The 17,617-nt window shown below is 41.3% G+C and overlaps 2 protein-coding genes across 2 annotated transcripts; one reads left to right on the forward strand and one right to left on the reverse strand.

Annotated features, from left to right (window-relative positions):
* Positions 1–517: 517 nt before the first annotated feature.
* Positions 518–8,327, forward strand: LOC137916199 (endonuclease 8-like 3). Its single transcript, XM_068759278.1, is given in 12 exon segments — positions 518–622; positions 794–870; positions 2,299–2,433; positions 2,725–2,938; positions 3,725–3,799; positions 4,108–4,233; positions 4,235–4,275; positions 5,601–5,764; positions 6,981–7,395; positions 7,602–7,618; positions 7,700–7,860; positions 8,115–8,327. Coding segments are annotated over 12 exon segments (1,743 nt in total).
* A 242-nt stretch (positions 8,328–8,569) lies between these two features.
* Positions 8,570–17,436, reverse strand: LOC137916201 (N(4)-(beta-N-acetylglucosaminyl)-L-asparaginase-like). Its single transcript, XM_068759279.1, has 10 exons — positions 17,328–17,436; positions 15,807–15,960; positions 14,285–14,397; positions 13,783–13,895; positions 12,610–12,718; positions 12,193–12,268; positions 11,984–12,091; positions 11,151–11,284; positions 9,752–9,924; positions 8,570–9,060 (listed from the first exon to the last, which is right to left on the reverse strand). Exons 1-9 carry the CDS (start codon positions 17,434–17,436, stop codon positions 9,824–9,826), a joined length of 1,017 nt encoding a protein of 338 aa, XP_068615380.1. The 3' UTR covers positions 8,570–9,060; positions 9,752–9,823.
* Positions 17,437–17,617: the final 181 nt, after the last annotated feature.

Genomic DNA, 17,617 nt, shown 5'->3' on the forward strand with positions numbered 1-17,617 from the left:
TTTATTATTTTTAATAGATGCTTTATGGCATTTGAAAACGATTTATTCCGATTTTAAAAATTACAGTTCTAAGTTAGTCCATTAGGAATTGCTGTTTCTGGCCAGAACTGATTGAATGAATGGAAATGAAAATATCTCAGATGTGAAATACATGAGCTGTGCCAGGAATCAACATCTATTCATAATGGTGAATAATGTCAGTAAAAAATAAACTGCATACATTGTTGAGGATAATTTTAATAAATTGAATCTCAAAATAAATAAATAAACAAATAAATAAATGAGCCAATCAGTGAAGGGAAAGCACCCACGCTTTCTACGTAATGGAGTAAAATAAAATAAAAAATAATTACGTGAAGGTCACACGTCTCTGTTGAACATACGCCTATTTCCGTATACAATGCGCATGCGCGAAGTTGAATTCAGTGGCGCCGGGGATTGACAGCACATTTCTATGACGCTGTTAGACGGCTCATGATGAGACACGGTTTGCCAATGGATCGATCAGAAATAGAAGATGGTTGAGGGTCCGGGTTGCGCGTTAAATGGGGAGAAAATCCGCATGAAAGTCCAGCGAGGACAAGAAGTGAAAGAAACGAGAGGCAGCTTGTTGGCGTCGGCGGTATATCCCGTTATTTTACATAAATGCGGAGTAACAGGCTAAACCTAGCTGGCCCTGGTGACGCTGCGTTTTATTTAACGCTATTTCTGCCTGCTAGGAACTTGTTCATCCGACATGTTTCGTTTTGCGTTTATTTGTTTTTGTCTATTTACAGAAAAGCTAATTCCATAGTTTCTGTTGTGTCGGTTCACCTGTGCTAAAACTCTGGGAAAGGAACTCTTCATGTACTTCGGCCCGAGAGCTTTGAGGTAATGTTTCTATGGCACAAGACGCTATATTGAATATTATATATATATTATCAGGCTATATTGAATATTATGCAAATCAGTTATCTTTCTTTACTTTAAGCTGAGTGCCAGCTGTCTCTTTTCTTGCCTTTTTTTTTGTCTGCTAACAGCAGGCAGTGTTGACCTTCTGACTAAATCATAATCAGAAATCACTTGTTTCCAATAGTTATGATCCATCCATTTATTTTGATAGTGACTGTTGCCAGAACCAGAATTGACAGACAAGTGGTGGACTAAAGCTGGGCACAGAGTATAGTTAACCCTCCTATTATTCCCAAATATTCCTAAAAAAAACATTTAGTCTGACCCCAAGGATGTTTGCCTCCAGAAAATTTTTTACAGAAAAAAATGTTGACCAGGTTGTTTTTGTCTCAAGGACTTTTTTATTTTTCATTTGTTGAATACATAAATAATAATGATGATGAAACCTTTACCTGTCATCTAGCGCCACCATCATCTTCCAGACCACCCGCTGGTCTGGAAGAGAGAAAGATCCGTCTTTATGATTGAAGCAGGAAGTAAAGGAGCAACGAGAGGAAACAATGTTGCAGGAGAATCATGGAGCCCTTCGAACCGTTTGATCTTCACTGCGGTGGAAAATAAAATAAAATGAATTTCGGTGCTGCAGAGAGTCTAGATGCATCGTGCACACACACACACACACACAGTTTGAACAGCTTGGAGTCAAATTGACCCCAGAGGTACACCAAGAATGTCATGATAATGTTATGCTTAATCAATTGTACTCATCACATTAGGAAAAATAAAGTAAAAAGGTGATTTTTTTTTTCTTTTTTTTTTGAAAGATTCTAATTGAATGGGTTCAAATTGACCTCAAGTATAGCAGGAGGGTTAAATTAATGTATACCAAGATGGGGCTTGCAGTTAAAGGATGTCGTGTCGGCTTTCGACTACATGGCGTATTTTTTCTTTTATGGAAACCACTTTGTGACGAGCTTTTTCAAGCGGGTGCTGAAGCCCCTTTATCGCTCCTCCCATTGTGCATAACGGTTAAAAACATCTAATAGCAACAGTTTAACGTTTTTGAAATACTCATCATTTTGAATTTTTTGTTGTATTGTCTATAATTTGCACATTGCCTCTGTCCGCAGTAAAACAAAAGTGGAAATATCAAGTATAAAGGAATAGATGAAGAATGAAAAAAAGATAGTGATAATACAGAAACTCTGAATCTGGTCCCGTAATTTGATGCAATTGCAGATTGCTAAGCAGCTAGAGGGCACCTCAGCCATTGTTAAGTTTCCCGTGACATTTCTATTACATGGCACTCCGCCACACTACCTGTCTGTCATTGTGCTGTGAAAGTCTCGTATTTCAGGCGTGCCCGTCTCTAACGCCTTTTCTTTATTTCATGCTTGCATCTTTCAGAGTCCACTTTGGAATGAATGGATCGATGCGCATCAACCCTGCTGAAAGGAAGCCTCTGACTGGCTCCACTCCAGTGCTGGAAATACACCTGTCAAAAGATACTGTGTGTTTCTATGACAGTGCTGTGGAAGTGAGGTAACGGGGACAGCAGCGTAGCCGTGATGGATTGGGTATTGCTCTCACTCAGATTGTGCCGCTATGTCCTAGATTAGGCTGCGTCTGAAGGCATTGGCGTCGTGGCGTGACATTCGAACATTTCACCTGTGCTGGTTTATCTCGTAACAAACGAATATAATATATATGAAAAGACTTTTGGAACATATAATCTCAAGATTGCACCAGTTGACCTCTTGGCAGGTTCTCGCACACATTTCCAAGTATTCCTAGAGATAAAAAAAAAAAAAAAACACAAACTGTGCTTGCAAGGTTGACCGGTGACTGTGAACGACGGATGAGGGCGATGGAGGCTTTGGACGTGTGCTCCTCCGCGTTCAGCTTCTCCCGCTCTGAGGAGGCCGCGAGGAGCCAGAGCAGCAGGAAGCTCTGTGACGTTCTCCTCGACCAGGCCGTCATGCCGGGAGTCGGCAACATCATTAAAAATGAAGCCCTGTTTGGCTCGGGCCTCCACCCAACCGTGAAGGTATGAAAAAGATGATGGATTGTGTTCAGCAAAGGGGAAAAATGCAAGACGACTGCCACAGATAGAGTTTAAGTCATTGCATTGCAAAGGAGAAGATGCTCCTGAAAAGACAAAGGAGTGCATTGAGGTGCGTGACAGAGTTGATAAAGTTTAGAGACTGCAATGCGCTCCATCCTTTGAGAACAGATTTATAATATATGATTTATTATTTGACATTTCACTGAAATACTTTCTAATCCTTACCGGGGAGATGTATGTCATGAAATGTGACAGAATCGGTGCTTCACATCGCTCTTTGGGGAATATTTTCATTACGCTAACTACAAAAGACAAATGTGATTCGAGAGTGACCTTCTTCACTGCCAGTGAGAGACGTTTTGCAGAGTATTACCAGGGGCTCTGCTCTGCTTCCCTCAGAAAGTATTAGGTGACTTATAAGAATATAGCGTCCCAGACCAAAACATTAATCTAAGAATTTTAGCCTTCCTTCTTCTGGGACCACTGAATCTCTGTAAGCCTCTCCTCCATTATAAAGCCCCGAGGCGTCTTGGAAGAGCTGCGATTGGTGTGTTTGTGTACTTGTGGTCATTATTTATACTGCGGGAGCCATGTGGAGGCAGCTAGTGCTGCCTAGACGTGTAAATAAATATTTTCATTTTCCATTGGGTCATTTTTAATCTTAGATCCAGTGTTATATTTTTGGTTGCATCATCGAGTTTGCGACTGTGAAATACCCTTCTGTTTTGTAATGAAGACCTGCACAGAGGTCCAATCTCTCATTCTTAGGTTCAGCAGCTGACAGATGAGCAGATCCACCACTTGGTGAAAATGACCCGTGATTTTACTCTTCTGTTTTACAAGGTAAAGATGTTTTTCCCACCAGTAACAAAGATATAATAGATTTCATGAAATACGTTAAATAATGGATGAAAACAGCTGTTCATGAGCAGGGATTGGATGAGCGGCACCGCTTTGTAAAACACATGATCGGGCGTTATGACATGTTTGAGAACAGTTTCTTTGCATTGTGTCGCTGTGTGACCGCTGATTTGAGCTGACTTGCAATAGTAAATTAAGCCATAATCCCGAAACACACTGCATAATAAATTGACACAATAAAATATTCCTCTATTGCTCTCTTCCTCCACATCTTTGGATTCACTCTTCAGTGCAGCAAATCCGGCTCTCCTCTCCACAAACATTACAAAGTCTACCGGCGTGCCCGGTGTGGCCGGTGCTCTCACGTCACCACGGCGTGTCGTCTAGGAGACAACGGCAGGATGACTTATTACTGCGAAGCGCTGCCAGAAGAGTGATCCCAGCACAATTAACATCAGGTAGAAATATTGTCCTATGAAAAGAAAAAGAAAGAACAGGGGGCATTATTGAAATGCCCCCCCCCCCATTTCAGTAAAACAAATGCTTATTGTGTAGAGTGACAGTTTATATGAGAGGTAAGTATTGTTTGGCCTGTAAATGAGTTTCTGTGCAGTCAGCTAGATGATGCGTGGTTAATCTTTCCACATTATAGAGTAAAACTTTTTTTTTTATTAGGATTGTAATTCCTCCAAATGCATTTTAATGAGTTCGAGTTCTTTACTGTTATGTGCTCAACAGGCAGGGTGCAGCAGTCAGTAAAACACTAAAACTCTTACTTCACACCCTCATACAAAATGTATATCGAGAAAATTACAGCAGTAAAGTAAGAATCTGAAACTTGATAATATGTCTAGAAAAATGACGTCTATTTCCAGTCTTTGCAGAAAGTTCCAGAGCCTTTCAGATAACGCATTCACATTTGAAGAGGCCATCTTTTGCAGGCAGATGGGCTTGGCAGGGAGTGGGAAGTGTTATGAGGGGAAATGAATGCGTATTTAAGGCCCTGTTTGCCAGACAGGGCATAGGCTCAACACCTCCTGGGTTGTTTGAGCAAAGCTTTGCATGGAGTTAGTCTAAAGCCCTTCCACTGCATTACACAGCTGATACAGACATCTGTGAGGTCCGCCATTGCTGCGCTGTGACTGTTGGCAGATTTACGCTCATCAAACATAGTCAGGCTTAAAGTCAGAACCCCAACATGCATGCTTAGAGCATTTTGTTTTTGAAACACGTTCTTACATATTACATATCTGTTGCTTAAACCACAAAAATATATTTCTAGTTTTGTTTCTTATAGCTTTTATTTTCTATTGTAGTGTTAGAATAATTGTTCTTCAGTAATTATTCATTTCTGTGACACGTGTTGGTTTAATGTTTCCAAGAAACAAAAGCTTCTAATTGAAGTTACCAAGAATCCTCAGCTGTACATAGAAACCATAAAGTAATGCAGAATGAGGGATTTCTAGTTTCACTTCTTTTTTAAAATATCTGGTTGCTCTTCTAGACACGAAGAAATGTGATCAACGGATGTTAAATGAGTGAATTAAGGCGTGTTGCTGTATAACACGGTAACTGCACTCTGAATAAGTCACTTGTTCTCTTTATTTCAGGGACAACTTAACTTTAACATTCCAGAAGCTTTACAACGTGTCTAAACCCTAACATGATTTTCATGTTTTTGTACGGCAACATTATTCCTGTTGTTTTATTCATAAGTAAACCTCTTTGCCAAAAGAATATTCATTAGGATCACTGCTGTTTTTCTTCTATTTCCTTTGTGCAGTAAGCTGCCTGTCAGAAACAGCCTGATTGGCTGGGCCTACAGTGACACAACCGATGATGATGTGGCTGAGAAGGATGAAGAAGACTGGGTCTGTCAACTCTGTACACTCATCAACCGGCCGGCAGCGAAAGCCTGTGATGCCTGCCTCACTTCAAGACCAGAGGGTGAGCAAAATGCTTTTTACTGTCGCCGTCCGACTGTCCTTGTTAGCGAGAGATAAAACAGTGGCTTTGGTTTTTCTGTCTGGCTTAGTCGGTGTGTGTGTGTGTGTGTGTGTGTTTTACTGCACAAGTAATGAGCATGTCTGTCAGTTAGCCATTTTTTTCTCCATCTCGAGACGTGGCAGAAGTGAATTAGTGCTTGGACGGCATGTCCATGCCGTCCCTCTCATGCTCCCACCATACAACAATGAAATGCTTTTTTAATTTGTTTCTTTTAGGACTTTTTTTATGCTCCCAAGTTTTAATGGAGCACTTTCGTCACATGATAGGACAGCTGAACGGCTACATAAAAACACCTCATGACAATTTTTTACCCCTATTATTTAATTAATAATGATCTTTCCAAGGATGGATAAATTACTATCATATGTGTGACGACGTTTGATTTGTTCGTGGTTCACGTAATCAGGACAGGAACCTGCATCTGTGGCCATCCGGCTACATTTAGAGTGCTTATAGAAACGATATTGTGTTTCCTGGTTTGTACGGATCGTTTTTCTCTTTGACATTATCTTTTCCTGCTAATCGGAGTAAACAGATAAAAGGAAGACAGTGAATACCCTTTAAAGTGCCTGTGCATGTAACCACCTGAATTTTAATGAAAAACCTCAATTATGCAATTAGGGGGAGGGGTGGGGGGGGGGGGGGGAGAGAAGTATGCCAGTAGAGGTATGAGTAAATGATGATAATAGCAGTGCCTTAAAACTATCTCTATATAAAACTATCTAATAATGAACATTTATGTCTCCGGGGAAAGTTGACGAAGCACACTTCCCCAACTTCAAGACTTTATGTCTTTACATCTTTAACTGTTGACCGCTGAACTGCTCTCCTAAAACAGCTGGGGGTTAAGTGCCTTCCTTGCTCAAGGGTGCTGTACACTAATGGTGGTTTTTGAGGGATGGAAGCTGCAGTTAATGACTTTTGTCACACAGTTCCCATCGACTTATTTTCAAAGTTGTATCACACGAGGGCTCGTTTCACAGGATTCCGTGCATCTTCAGCACAGCAGATTGTTTGACGTTTTATTTGACGGCATAGTAAGCAGTCTGGTGCTTACTGGTAAATTTAATGGAACGCCGTCGCTAACCACTTATAGCCATAACGAGCAGCTGCTGCACATGAAATGAGTTTTCTCACTCTGGCTCCATCTTCACAGCGTACAAAGGCAGCATCAGTGCTGAAGCATCACCCTTCAGTCCTGATTTGATTAAATACCCATGCGATGCCTTCAAGAAACCGCAAGAGGAGCTCAAAGTCAACTGGAGAGCTGCCTGTGGGACTTCCACCCTTGTTTTCTCTGACTTGAGCAAGAAGCCAAAGCCTGTAAACTCCCCACTCACCACAGCCAACAGTCATTTGAATTCCTTGGCGGCGGAGCGAGGTTTATATAAATACAGCGTCTGCCAAGGGACGACCAGCCCCAATTATGCCTCTGGTGGCTGGCAGAGGCAAAGTGCCGAGATCTCCAATGGGGAATCAGTAGCCTCCTACAGTCACCCATCCAAGAAAATGAGAATTGATCACAGCCCCTTTTCTAGTAACAATGCTCAAAGTGGAACCCCCAACTCACGGTGAGTGAATCTCTCCCTTGGGTTTTCATGAATAAGTTTATAATAGGCGAAGTTTTTTGCAACTTCAGGGAGATAAGTGGGATAAAAAAAAAGAACTCTGACTGTGGAATTTTTAATGCTACATTGTTAAAAAAAAAAAGAAAGAATCAGCTTAGATTGACGCATAACTGTCGTGGAATACCATGCGAATGTGTGTTATGCATCAGCACACAGCTGAAGAGAGGTTGTTTACTAGCTAATAAGGGTTCATGCGACAGGTATACATGTTTCATTTTCCTCACTACTGTCAGCATGTGTAAAATAGATACAGCAAGCTCTTCCATTTCTCCCAGTCCCAGCGCGCCTTGTTGTGCTTCCCATCGCCGTCCGGCCGTCCTTAGAGTCGTCCACAAGGAGGGGGGAAATAAAGCACGTCAGTTGTTCACCTGCTCGCTACCTAGAGATACCAAGTGCAACTTCTTTGAGGTGAAAATCTCTCTTATCTCAACAGCAATCTATAGTCTATATTAGGAATAGTTCATTTGACTTGTCCACAAACATTAAAATATGTTTGCATGGATTGAACATGTATGAAGGCATACACAAAACATGATGGGGTGTCTGACAATATATATTAAAATCCTCCATAAATATATATTTTTTTCATCTCCAAGTTGTTAAAGTCTAAACACATTTTTATTGTGGGGTAACTTTTTAATAAAACCTTATCTCTTTCACAGTGGGCTGACTTCCACTTCCCTTTGTGTCACCATGGGAAACGCTGTTTAATGAGGACAGTTCTCAAACTAGGACCCAACAACGGTCGCCATTTCTTCACAAGCAGCCATCAAAAGGGTAAACAGTGTGACTTTTTCCAGTGGGCAGACAGCAGACCAGGGGAGTCCATCCTTCCTGGATGTTGGTTTCTTACTTTACTTCTGAGTAAAACATGATGCTCACTGCATGTTCATTTAGGAAAGTAAAGCAGGAACTCTTCGTGTTCATTAAATACAGAATAGAGAACATCTGGCTGCTGTCAGACTGCTAGTCAATTATTAGAGAATTGTTATAAAGTCTCTAATTGCATTTTATTTTTGTCCTATGACCATTTTTCAAGAGATTATAAAATTGTGAGAGAAAACTGGTGAATAAAGAACTGAAAGATTACGATGAGCCTCATCAACTTCAATTTCCAGATTACTTCATCTTGTTCAGTGAAGCAAATTTATTCGGCTGCTTGCAGTAATCAAATCAAAATTACACTTTAAATGGCGCAATGCAGTAGATTCTTTATTTCCCCCACCTTCAACACAAATACTATACCTTTGATGACAGAATTATTCAACTCCAAGAACAGCATCCCTCATACATGCATACGTTTGCAAAGGTGTGAAAACACTGAACAGGACTTTCCTAGATTTACTTCAGCAGTAGAGTGCCAACGTTTCTTCTGTTAAGCCCCAAGCCTAGAATGTTCACCACTGTTGACCCAAAAGCACAGGAGAAGTTTTCTCTAGCAGCCCAAATCACACAGAGAAGACATGAAACCAAACTGGTACCTTTGGCTCACGGATCAGCCGTAGGTGTGGGAGTAGAATGAAGAGGAAAGGATCCAAGACCAAGGCTTGGTCCCAGAACAAGCCCCTGACTTAAACCCAAAGAAATCTGTTGAGGTTTTGAGGTTGTCTGCAGCACAAACACAGGAATATTTTTGAAATTCTGTCAGAAGCTGTTTTCTGGATATCCATCATGTCTGCAGCAGATCCTAACAATAATTGCATTATTTTATGTGAGATGCAAAACAATCTGATGCATTGAGCCATTTAAGCTGTTGTTTAGCGGGGTATAGCAAACAGCTGCTAAAACCCATGATAAGCTTCCATCCCTATGTATGGGCGACAAACAAAGCTATTAACAGACATTAATAAAAGAAAGAAGTGGACAATGAGGGAAATACACATCTAAATGTGGGTATTCTGTAATGACTAGAGTCCTCACAGACACCGATGCTTCGGTAAATGATGAGAAAGGAATGATGTAACTTTAGCACAGAGTGTAAACACACATGTCAACGCCTTCCAGCCTCCTTCCAGCCTCCTCCCAGACGTTAATGAGAATTTTACCGGAAGATCGTGACCCATATTGTCACATTAGTGAAAATTCTCATTTCAGTCAGGCAGGCCCACCGATGAATCATCCCCACGGTGGTATCTTTCATAAATCAATGAATGTTTTAATACTTTTTACATTCAATTTTGTCCTTATTATTTCAAAGGTGATTTGGGGAAAATCTTTCAAGTCAAGTCAAGCATCCAATGATTTTCACATGTATGTGTAAAGAAAATGCATCCCTGCTAGGGTCAAAGGTCAGAATTACCCAATAAGCTCCACTTCAGAGCAAGACATGAAACAAACGTTCACTCCTGTCATATCGGAACAGTCGTACTCTTTAAAAGCAGTTGACAGATTTCTGGACGGGCGTGTTCGTCTCAGAGGTCGACACCATGTAGTGGAATTGTGAGAGGGTGGGGGCTTTGTTGCAGGCTGCACCTTCAAAGACAAAGAAAAGTCAATGTTACAGGTGAAACGATTCTTTTAACTAAGTGGATTTGAATAATGTAGGAAGGCCTGAAAAAATTAGTTTTTCAAATAATTTGCAAGAAAAAAATTGCGATCCAACCCGGCTTTTCAGACTTCAAGGAGACACATGATGCGTTTTGCGTGACTGTAAACATACGCGTTGTTTGATCACGAGGAAACTACACAACAAACCTTCATGGGTTTTCTGAAGGCAGAAAGAGAAATGTCATATCACTTAAGCTGTTGCCATGAGAACAAAGTGATTATTGGTTGGTCGGTATCGTGGAACAGATTGTGCTGGAGTTCCAGGGGAGATGTCAGGCTTCAGAGTAGGAGGCAGTTTAATGAACGTTAAATTACGGACAAATTAATACTAATTTACATCAGTGTCTGGTCTTTCAATATTGCTCGTTTTTACAGCTGTACATTTTCTAAACTGGTGAAAAACAGATTTCATGGTAGTCCTTTTTAATGTTAAACATGCTTTTGAACTTTGTCCAAACGTCTTTCATCAGTTGCTCCGCTCTTATTTCTCAGTCTGCTGGTGTTTTCCCACATCTAGCAGCCAATGAAGCAAAATCCATTTAGTTCTCTTTCATGTTTCCCTGGGCAATTTGACTTGAGCATCCCTTCTATTGTATAAGGTTTAAGGTAAATATTTAAACTGGCAATGGGTGCATTCAAGTTTTGTGTGTTTTTTTTTTTTTGCTTAAATGTATCATTTAGTAGATGTTGATTGCACGGTGTAATGGCTGCAGAGTAATGACATCATCTACATTTAGATTGGTTCCTCTCTCAGGAAAATGAATGCTGGGTGGCGATCCAGTGTGGCTGGCACCATGCCACCATTTTTATTTGCTCTCATGTCTCCATTAGAGACTAATTGAATGAATGAACTTGTGCTTTTGTATAAAGGCTTCATTCGTAGGGCTGTAGGCCCACCGTGGTTTGAATATTCCAGCGGTGTTTCGTGCTTCTTCAATATAAAATGGGTGGCAAACAGACCTGCGAAGGATACGTCCTCCTTTCATCTGTCCTTGGGACGCATTTTAGGAATTGTCCCAAATTTTATATATATAATGGAGACACGGATATCAATTTACATTAATAGTGGTCTATTAAAAAGTAGTACATTAAAAGCTCACTGATTGTGTGCCTTTGGCAGTGCGGTCTATAATTGTGAACTTTACACTCACCATAATGACCTGTTGTGTTCGCGCAGATTATTGCTCCAAAGAATTGTGGGTAATGCCTCTTGATTCTGGATATGGCCGCCTCGCAGGCTGTCGAGGGATCTGCCCCGGCCCTCATCAGCTCCACGGCCAAGTAACTGTTGGCAGAATTACATGTAGCGAGCATGAGCCAAGCTAACAATCCTGTCCAGGCCACGAACCAGGATGAGGATATACTTGAGATTATTGTTGTGGGCTAAATATAATGCAAACAACTCTCAATGTCAGTCTTCAAATGTAGAAAACAACAACAATCCAAGTTTTAAGTTTTAGGATTCTAAAGTGGAAGTAGGTTTAATTCCCTAGAGAGGACAACTCTGACAAGATATTTATCATATTATCACAGATGTCAATTTTCTGAAACCCCAATTCATGTCTTGGGGAACAAATGGCAATGCAACAGTCCCATTCTCAAAACATTGGCCAGGAAATAACCCCTGATTATAGTGCGTGAAGGCGTTGAGATTCAGTCAACATGTCTCTGGCAGTACAACAGGAGGTTCTGATGGATGATTCTTTGTAATGGGAAATTATCAGACACTCTTTGTACTGTGAAGGACACCAGAGCAAATCGTATTTGCTCACGCTGAAAAGCAAATCCTCTTTAATATCATTTCTATACTTTAGTGGGAAGAAGATAAACTATGTAGTTGAGAAGCTTGGCATTCCTTTCATAATGTCCTGTTTGATGGATTTATCGTTTTCGTACGTGCAGTGGAGTACGTGCTTACCCGAGTTGGTAACAAAAGAAAACTACTTTTTGTAAAAGAAGGAAGATGGTTGAAGTTTACCGGTACCTCGGCAGAAAGCACATCATGATGTCGCCGTCTCCGGTAGCTGCAGCGGCACCAGCCGACCTGTCTGCATAGGCCCCCGCTCCAATGACGGGAGAGTCCCCAACACGTCTACGGAGGAGTTAGCAAGAGTTTAAACATGCTGCATGCACATGTCCTGTTTATTATAGCAATGTTTACGCATCAAAATGTGTGTAGCCTGGAGAACATACCCTGGAACTTTGTGAGTTAGTCCATTAGTGGATGTACCAGCAGCCACATGGCCGTCTTGATCAAGAGCAATAATCCCTGGTTCACAAACAAAAGGAGTCTCATCATCGGGGGGGGGGGGATCCCATCCCGGAAGCTACACACGGCTAGCTAAAGTTATTTCAAACCCATGTTTGATGCAGTACTTAGGCATCACTTTCCTTGCAGCTGCAGGCGCACTGGCCGGTACATAAGTAGAGTTCAGAACTCATTAATCAATCACTTTTTTATTCAGAGTACAGACTTCAAAGCTTCCCTTCTCCCTGCTGACTTCCATTTTTCTATTTAACTGTGTCTGTCTCATGTTCACTTTGTTTCTTATCACCATCTGGGTTCAATGATACAATAATGCATCGTGTAAAAATGCAGATAGAACCTACCGATGGTGTCGTGGGAGTTTGTGTTAGCATGCCGTGTTCTGTTGCTCTGCTTTAGTGCTACGCTGGGCTTGTATGGTCCGCAGGACTTGGAAGGGTCAGGAACCACATTCTTTGGACAGTAAAAGAAAACGTAATCGCTTTGAGAGATACCTTTTAACCAGAATCTAAAATAAATGAAATAATACAGTTATCATTGTTCGCAAGTGGAGCTTGACTGGCACCTAACCGGAAAGTGAGTCCTTCAATGAGAGAGAAATACTGCTTGAATTTGGAACCATTAAAGGTGAAGTGAAATGTTAAATCAAAGGTTTTTGCTTTAACCACAGAATCTGTATCAGATTTATATCTAAAAGGCCACCGATAAACGAAAATTGAGATCAACTGGTCGGCTTCGTGAAAGTGTCTATGCATTATTTATGAAGCAGAGTCAATTGTATTACATCTCATGAAGGTGAGGGGAAAACCCCAGGAAAATATTCTCGTAAGTGATTAAAAAAAAGTTCAGATGCAGTTCTCCTGTGACTTTGGCAATCTTAAAATTTACAAAAATGTATGAGACTGTCAAGTGGGTCACAGCTCGCAATTTATGGATGCGATGCCTGCCGACGAGCACGGAGACGGATACTCGACTTCGTTCTCTCGCTCATTTTCTGTTTGTTCCATTTGTCACTATTTGCTGCTGAATGTTTTCTATGCCTATTTGGCTTTATTGGACTAAATAATGTGATTTAACGGCGCGAGGAGTTCAAGGAAGCTCTGGAGAAAAGCGGCTCCTCTCTAAAGTAATGTCGAGGTCACCTTGAAGAAGGCAGTTCTCTCCTGCTTTACAGTGAAGCAGCTCTGTGGCCGATCCAGCGAGGACTGTCATTAAAGCACACAGCCCCAAATGTAAAATGGAAGTTCGGTCAATTGCGCACTGCAAACTGTATCTGGAACTCTGACGTTGGCTTAAAAGGCACAAATCAACCTAATTCTAGAGGCGCCTTAAAGAATAGGAGAGCTGGCGCTGTGGGGGGGAATCACCTACCACGGTTTTCCTGAACTACTTTTGTATGCTTGTCAATTCTTGAGCTTAATATCAATCTTTTAGAAGTAGCACGCCTCGTAGCCAACACCAGTGAGAGAAAAAACACTCTAAAACACACACACACACACACACACACACACACACACCTTTCGATAATTAGGTTGGCAGTTGCCCTTCAGCCAGTTGGAGAAAATATTCGTAGACTTGATGGTTGTCAGGTCCTCTGCTATGAAACCCATGTCCTCTGCAAACACAGAGGCTGCAAAGACAGAAACAATCCCTTGAAGTTCATTCGTACATCTCGGGCCATGCTGACCTTGGGATTTAAGAAAGCAAAGGTTCACAAATAAAAGCTTCCATCGCTTCTGTTCGGTGGCTTCCACATTCCTTTAAGAACGATGGCTGATTTCTTGAGTTGAATTTCACCGAGGAAACTAAAATAGGCCATGACGGAAACTTGTTTTTCTTCAATAACTAACAATGGTAATAAAGTCATTACAAATTCTAGGGCTTGGAGTCGTATTATGTGTCTCAAACCCGTTGGATGGTTGTTTTTAGGTGCAAAAACTGTTATGGATATTGAGCGGCATTGGCGGACATTTGTACTCTCTTTACTCGTTGTTTATTGGAGCACTTATCCACACCTACCTGACTCTCCTACTAGCATCGTCTGGTCAGTTCGCTCCATCACTGCTCTAGCCACTCCGATGGCATTCTTGATTCTTCTTAGATTTGCTACTGCACCCACCTCCATCGTATCCCTGGGCACCCCAAATCACAGAAAATTAACATCCCTGCAAATGTTGTCACGCCGATCTGCTAATCTACATGTAGCGACTGTGACCTCTTGCTAAAACAGAAAAGAAGATTGCTTGCAAACAAACATGGAAGTAAACAATGGAATTTTCTTTTTTTTTTTGATGGTTCCGCAAACAATTTTGTTCACAAATGCTATTAAATCCTAGCGTTTGAAATAATTGGATGCTGCTTGAACAACGTGATGGTCCGAAGTCTAATTAGAAAAAAGACATGCGTTGTGTACTGAAACATCTTTTACTTGATGAGGTTGCTTTACTCAGGTCTGCCTCAGGCAAGATTAATGGAAACACATTCTGTGTGTCCAGCATCAGTGATTTATAATTAATCTATAAAAATTTGCTTCTGCATAATGTCCAAAACAGATTTATTTCTTATCTTCCACAGATGCGTGATATATATTACTTCTGAAATGGCATTATTTCAGCTACATATTCGAGGCAGTGCGGTGTCTCTTCACTTTTCCATCACTATATTGCCCTGCTCAAAATATACATTTCAATCTCCCAAATCTGCATTATCTAGATCCAGATCCAGTTTCTCAGTGGTGGAACGTTATATCTGGGGCGATGGTGGCGCAGTGGTTGAGAGGGTCGTCCTATGATCGAGAGGTTGGCGGTTCGATTCCCGGCTCTGTCGTTGTGTCCTTTGGCAAGACACTTCAGCCTGGGCGCCTGCGCACGCGGCGACCAGCAGCAGACAACAGTTAGACTGTAACTGCTGTAAACCAAGTTGCCCTCCGAGGGACAAATCAAAAAGTATTTAGTCACGAGTCTATCTTCTCCTCACAATGTATTCATGACTCTGTGATCAAACAAGTTGATTTTCCTGCAAAGCGGAGGCAGGAAAAAGCAGAATCTTCAAAAAAAAAAAGCTTGCTTGCTTTTTTTCTGTCATTATAAGATGACATTTTCCTCCCAAGAAAACTTTAGAGTGTGTAAGTATTTGCACTTAAGGACTTAATAACTGGCAAGCGCCTAGATCATAAGATGAATTCTAATTAGTTATTTTTAAAGGAAAGGTTGTCTGAAAAAGGTCAACCAGTTATGCCTGTAAATGCCAAAGATGCAAATACAGCACTAACGCAAATTGTAAGGTACTCGCATAATCTGTTGACAGTTTAAGGTGGCTAATTAGAGTCGTAAAAATCTAGGTCATTTCCGATGAAATGTAAGTCATTACCGGGCAAAAAAAAAAAAACTTTCAAAAGATTTGTGTTCCATTTACGTCTCATTTATGCTTAAGGACTGTTGAAGGGATGAATCAACTGAGGTTCAAGCTTGTGCAAAAATAATACTTTTATATAATATAATAATAAAACCACATTTGCTAAAATAGCATTTTGCTTCTTTACCCGTTCATTATCATGGCATCCAGCGTGGTCTCTCCGGTCTCATCGGGGCTCCCGCCGTAGCCAACCGTGCCGTCGCACTGCTCCACCTCGCAGAGGGCACACCCCTTTTCAACAGCATCCAACACTGAGCCGCCCGACTGCAGGGTGTTCCACGCTACGGCACGAAACATAGCAGCCAAATATTCAGTGTAGAATGCAATAAAAAAAAACACACATAGGAAGTAAACACCCTGCGAGAGTCCAATATTACATGTTCACCTCATATTGGAGGTCTCTACCAATCTCAACCCAACAACCACACTGAGAAAGTTTGTGTCCCGTCCGCGTGCCAGTCTAACGATTCTGTCTAAAGTTAAAGTGTCAGCCTACACAAAAATATATTCTGAAACCACAATGTTGTTTCGGGTCAATTTAATTTGTAAACTATATTGAATGTGTAAATAATTAAAGCTATTTGTCCAGGTTACTTTATGAAAACATCAGCTCAAGGTTCAGATGAGGCAGAAGATGACCAGCATGATGGGAATATGAGCTGATAATTTGGTCACTGATCCACCGACGCACCCGAAGGGGATCCAAACACCAGCTGGTCGCACCGTCACCAGCTTGCCGCTAAATCATGCGACCATCGCACCGTGCTCAGCCTGATGCTAACACAAATTCCTCCTCCTACTATTTGTGATTTAGACATTTATAAATGTTCGTTTGCCACTTTCTCTAAGCGCTCGTCTCCGGATGTAATGCCGTTTTTTTTATATCAGACGCAGCATTGTGATCTTTGTCACTTAGAAAATGCAGCAGAATGGAAGAGGAGATTAGTCTGCCATCGGCAGCTGCTTCAGTAAACCCCTGAAGAGAAGAGATCCGCATGGGTGAATCAATCAACACTTAAATGTATAATCTAGAATTAAACAGGGGGCTCTACGCTCAAGGAATTTCATTGCCAAATTCAAGAAAATCTTTTATCTATTGTAAAATTGGTTGTACATCTTATGTGGAAGGCAGTTCCACATAAGATTTTAATTTATTCCAAAGAATGACTCCCTCATCTATTAACAGTTCCCCAATAAAAAGCATGAACAGCAAAAAAAAAAAACCTAAATGAAAGCTGCACGGAATGACCCGTGACGATCTAATGACCTGCCGCAGGTATTGTTTGATGACCGCATCCCCGTAAACAGGAGATCAGGTGATGCGTTGTCTGTTACTCAATGGTGAGCACATGCTCAGTTAGGTTTTCAGGTGAAGTGACATTTGAGTGACAATTATTGGATGTTTATATCAAGAATTGCATTAGACTGAAATTGAAAAATGATTGCCTTTTATATTATTTAACAATGACTGATCAGTCAGGGAATTAAAAAATCTGCATCAGCTGAAGAAAATGATATTTAAAATCAAAATGAATATGCACACCACCTTTGTCTTTGGGGGTGGTTTTTATTTGCGTATTTAAAGATTGTTGGCGTACTGTCAAAAGGCTAGAGTAAACTTTCCCAACGAAAGTATGACGTCACCTACCTGCAGCCGCCGCGTTCTTGAACGGCCATGTGTTGATGACGACGGGCAGAGCGGCCTGTCCCAGCGGGAGCAGGAGGAGGTATGTAGAAAGCAGCAGCGGCGCCGCCATGCTTCAGAACACACAGACGCCGGGGGGGCTTTACAACGGGAAGAATGTGCGGTGACGTCACCTCCTGCTCGCTGCCATCAAAACATTGATTAATATCACAGGTTAACAAGCAGCCTTTAATTTGTTGTTACTCGTTTAGCAGAGAAGCTGCACTTCCTGGTTGTGTCACACGCTCAGTGGG

This window comes from Brachionichthys hirsutus, unplaced genomic scaffold (assembly GCF_040956055.1).
Source record: "Brachionichthys hirsutus isolate HB-005 unplaced genomic scaffold, CSIRO-AGI_Bhir_v1 contig_1466, whole genome shotgun sequence".
Taxonomy (NCBI): domain Eukaryota; kingdom Metazoa; phylum Chordata; class Actinopteri; order Lophiiformes; family Brachionichthyidae; genus Brachionichthys; species Brachionichthys hirsutus.

Bases quoted from the DNA above. Each gene is read 5' to 3' on its own strand.
- LOC137916201 (XM_068759279.1), bottom strand. From the start codon at position 17,436: ATGGCGGCGCCGCTGCTGCTTTCTACATACCTCCTCCTGCTCCCGCTG. The intron at 13,896-14,284 runs GTAGGTGTGGAT...CTGTCTTTGCAG, and splicing joins GATGCTAGTAGGAGAGTCAG to CCTCTGTGTTTGCAGAGGAC. The intron at 11,285-11,983 runs GTACCGGTAAAC...TTCTGCCAACAG, and splicing joins ATGATGTGCTTTCTGCCGAG to TTACTTGGCCGTGGAGCTGA.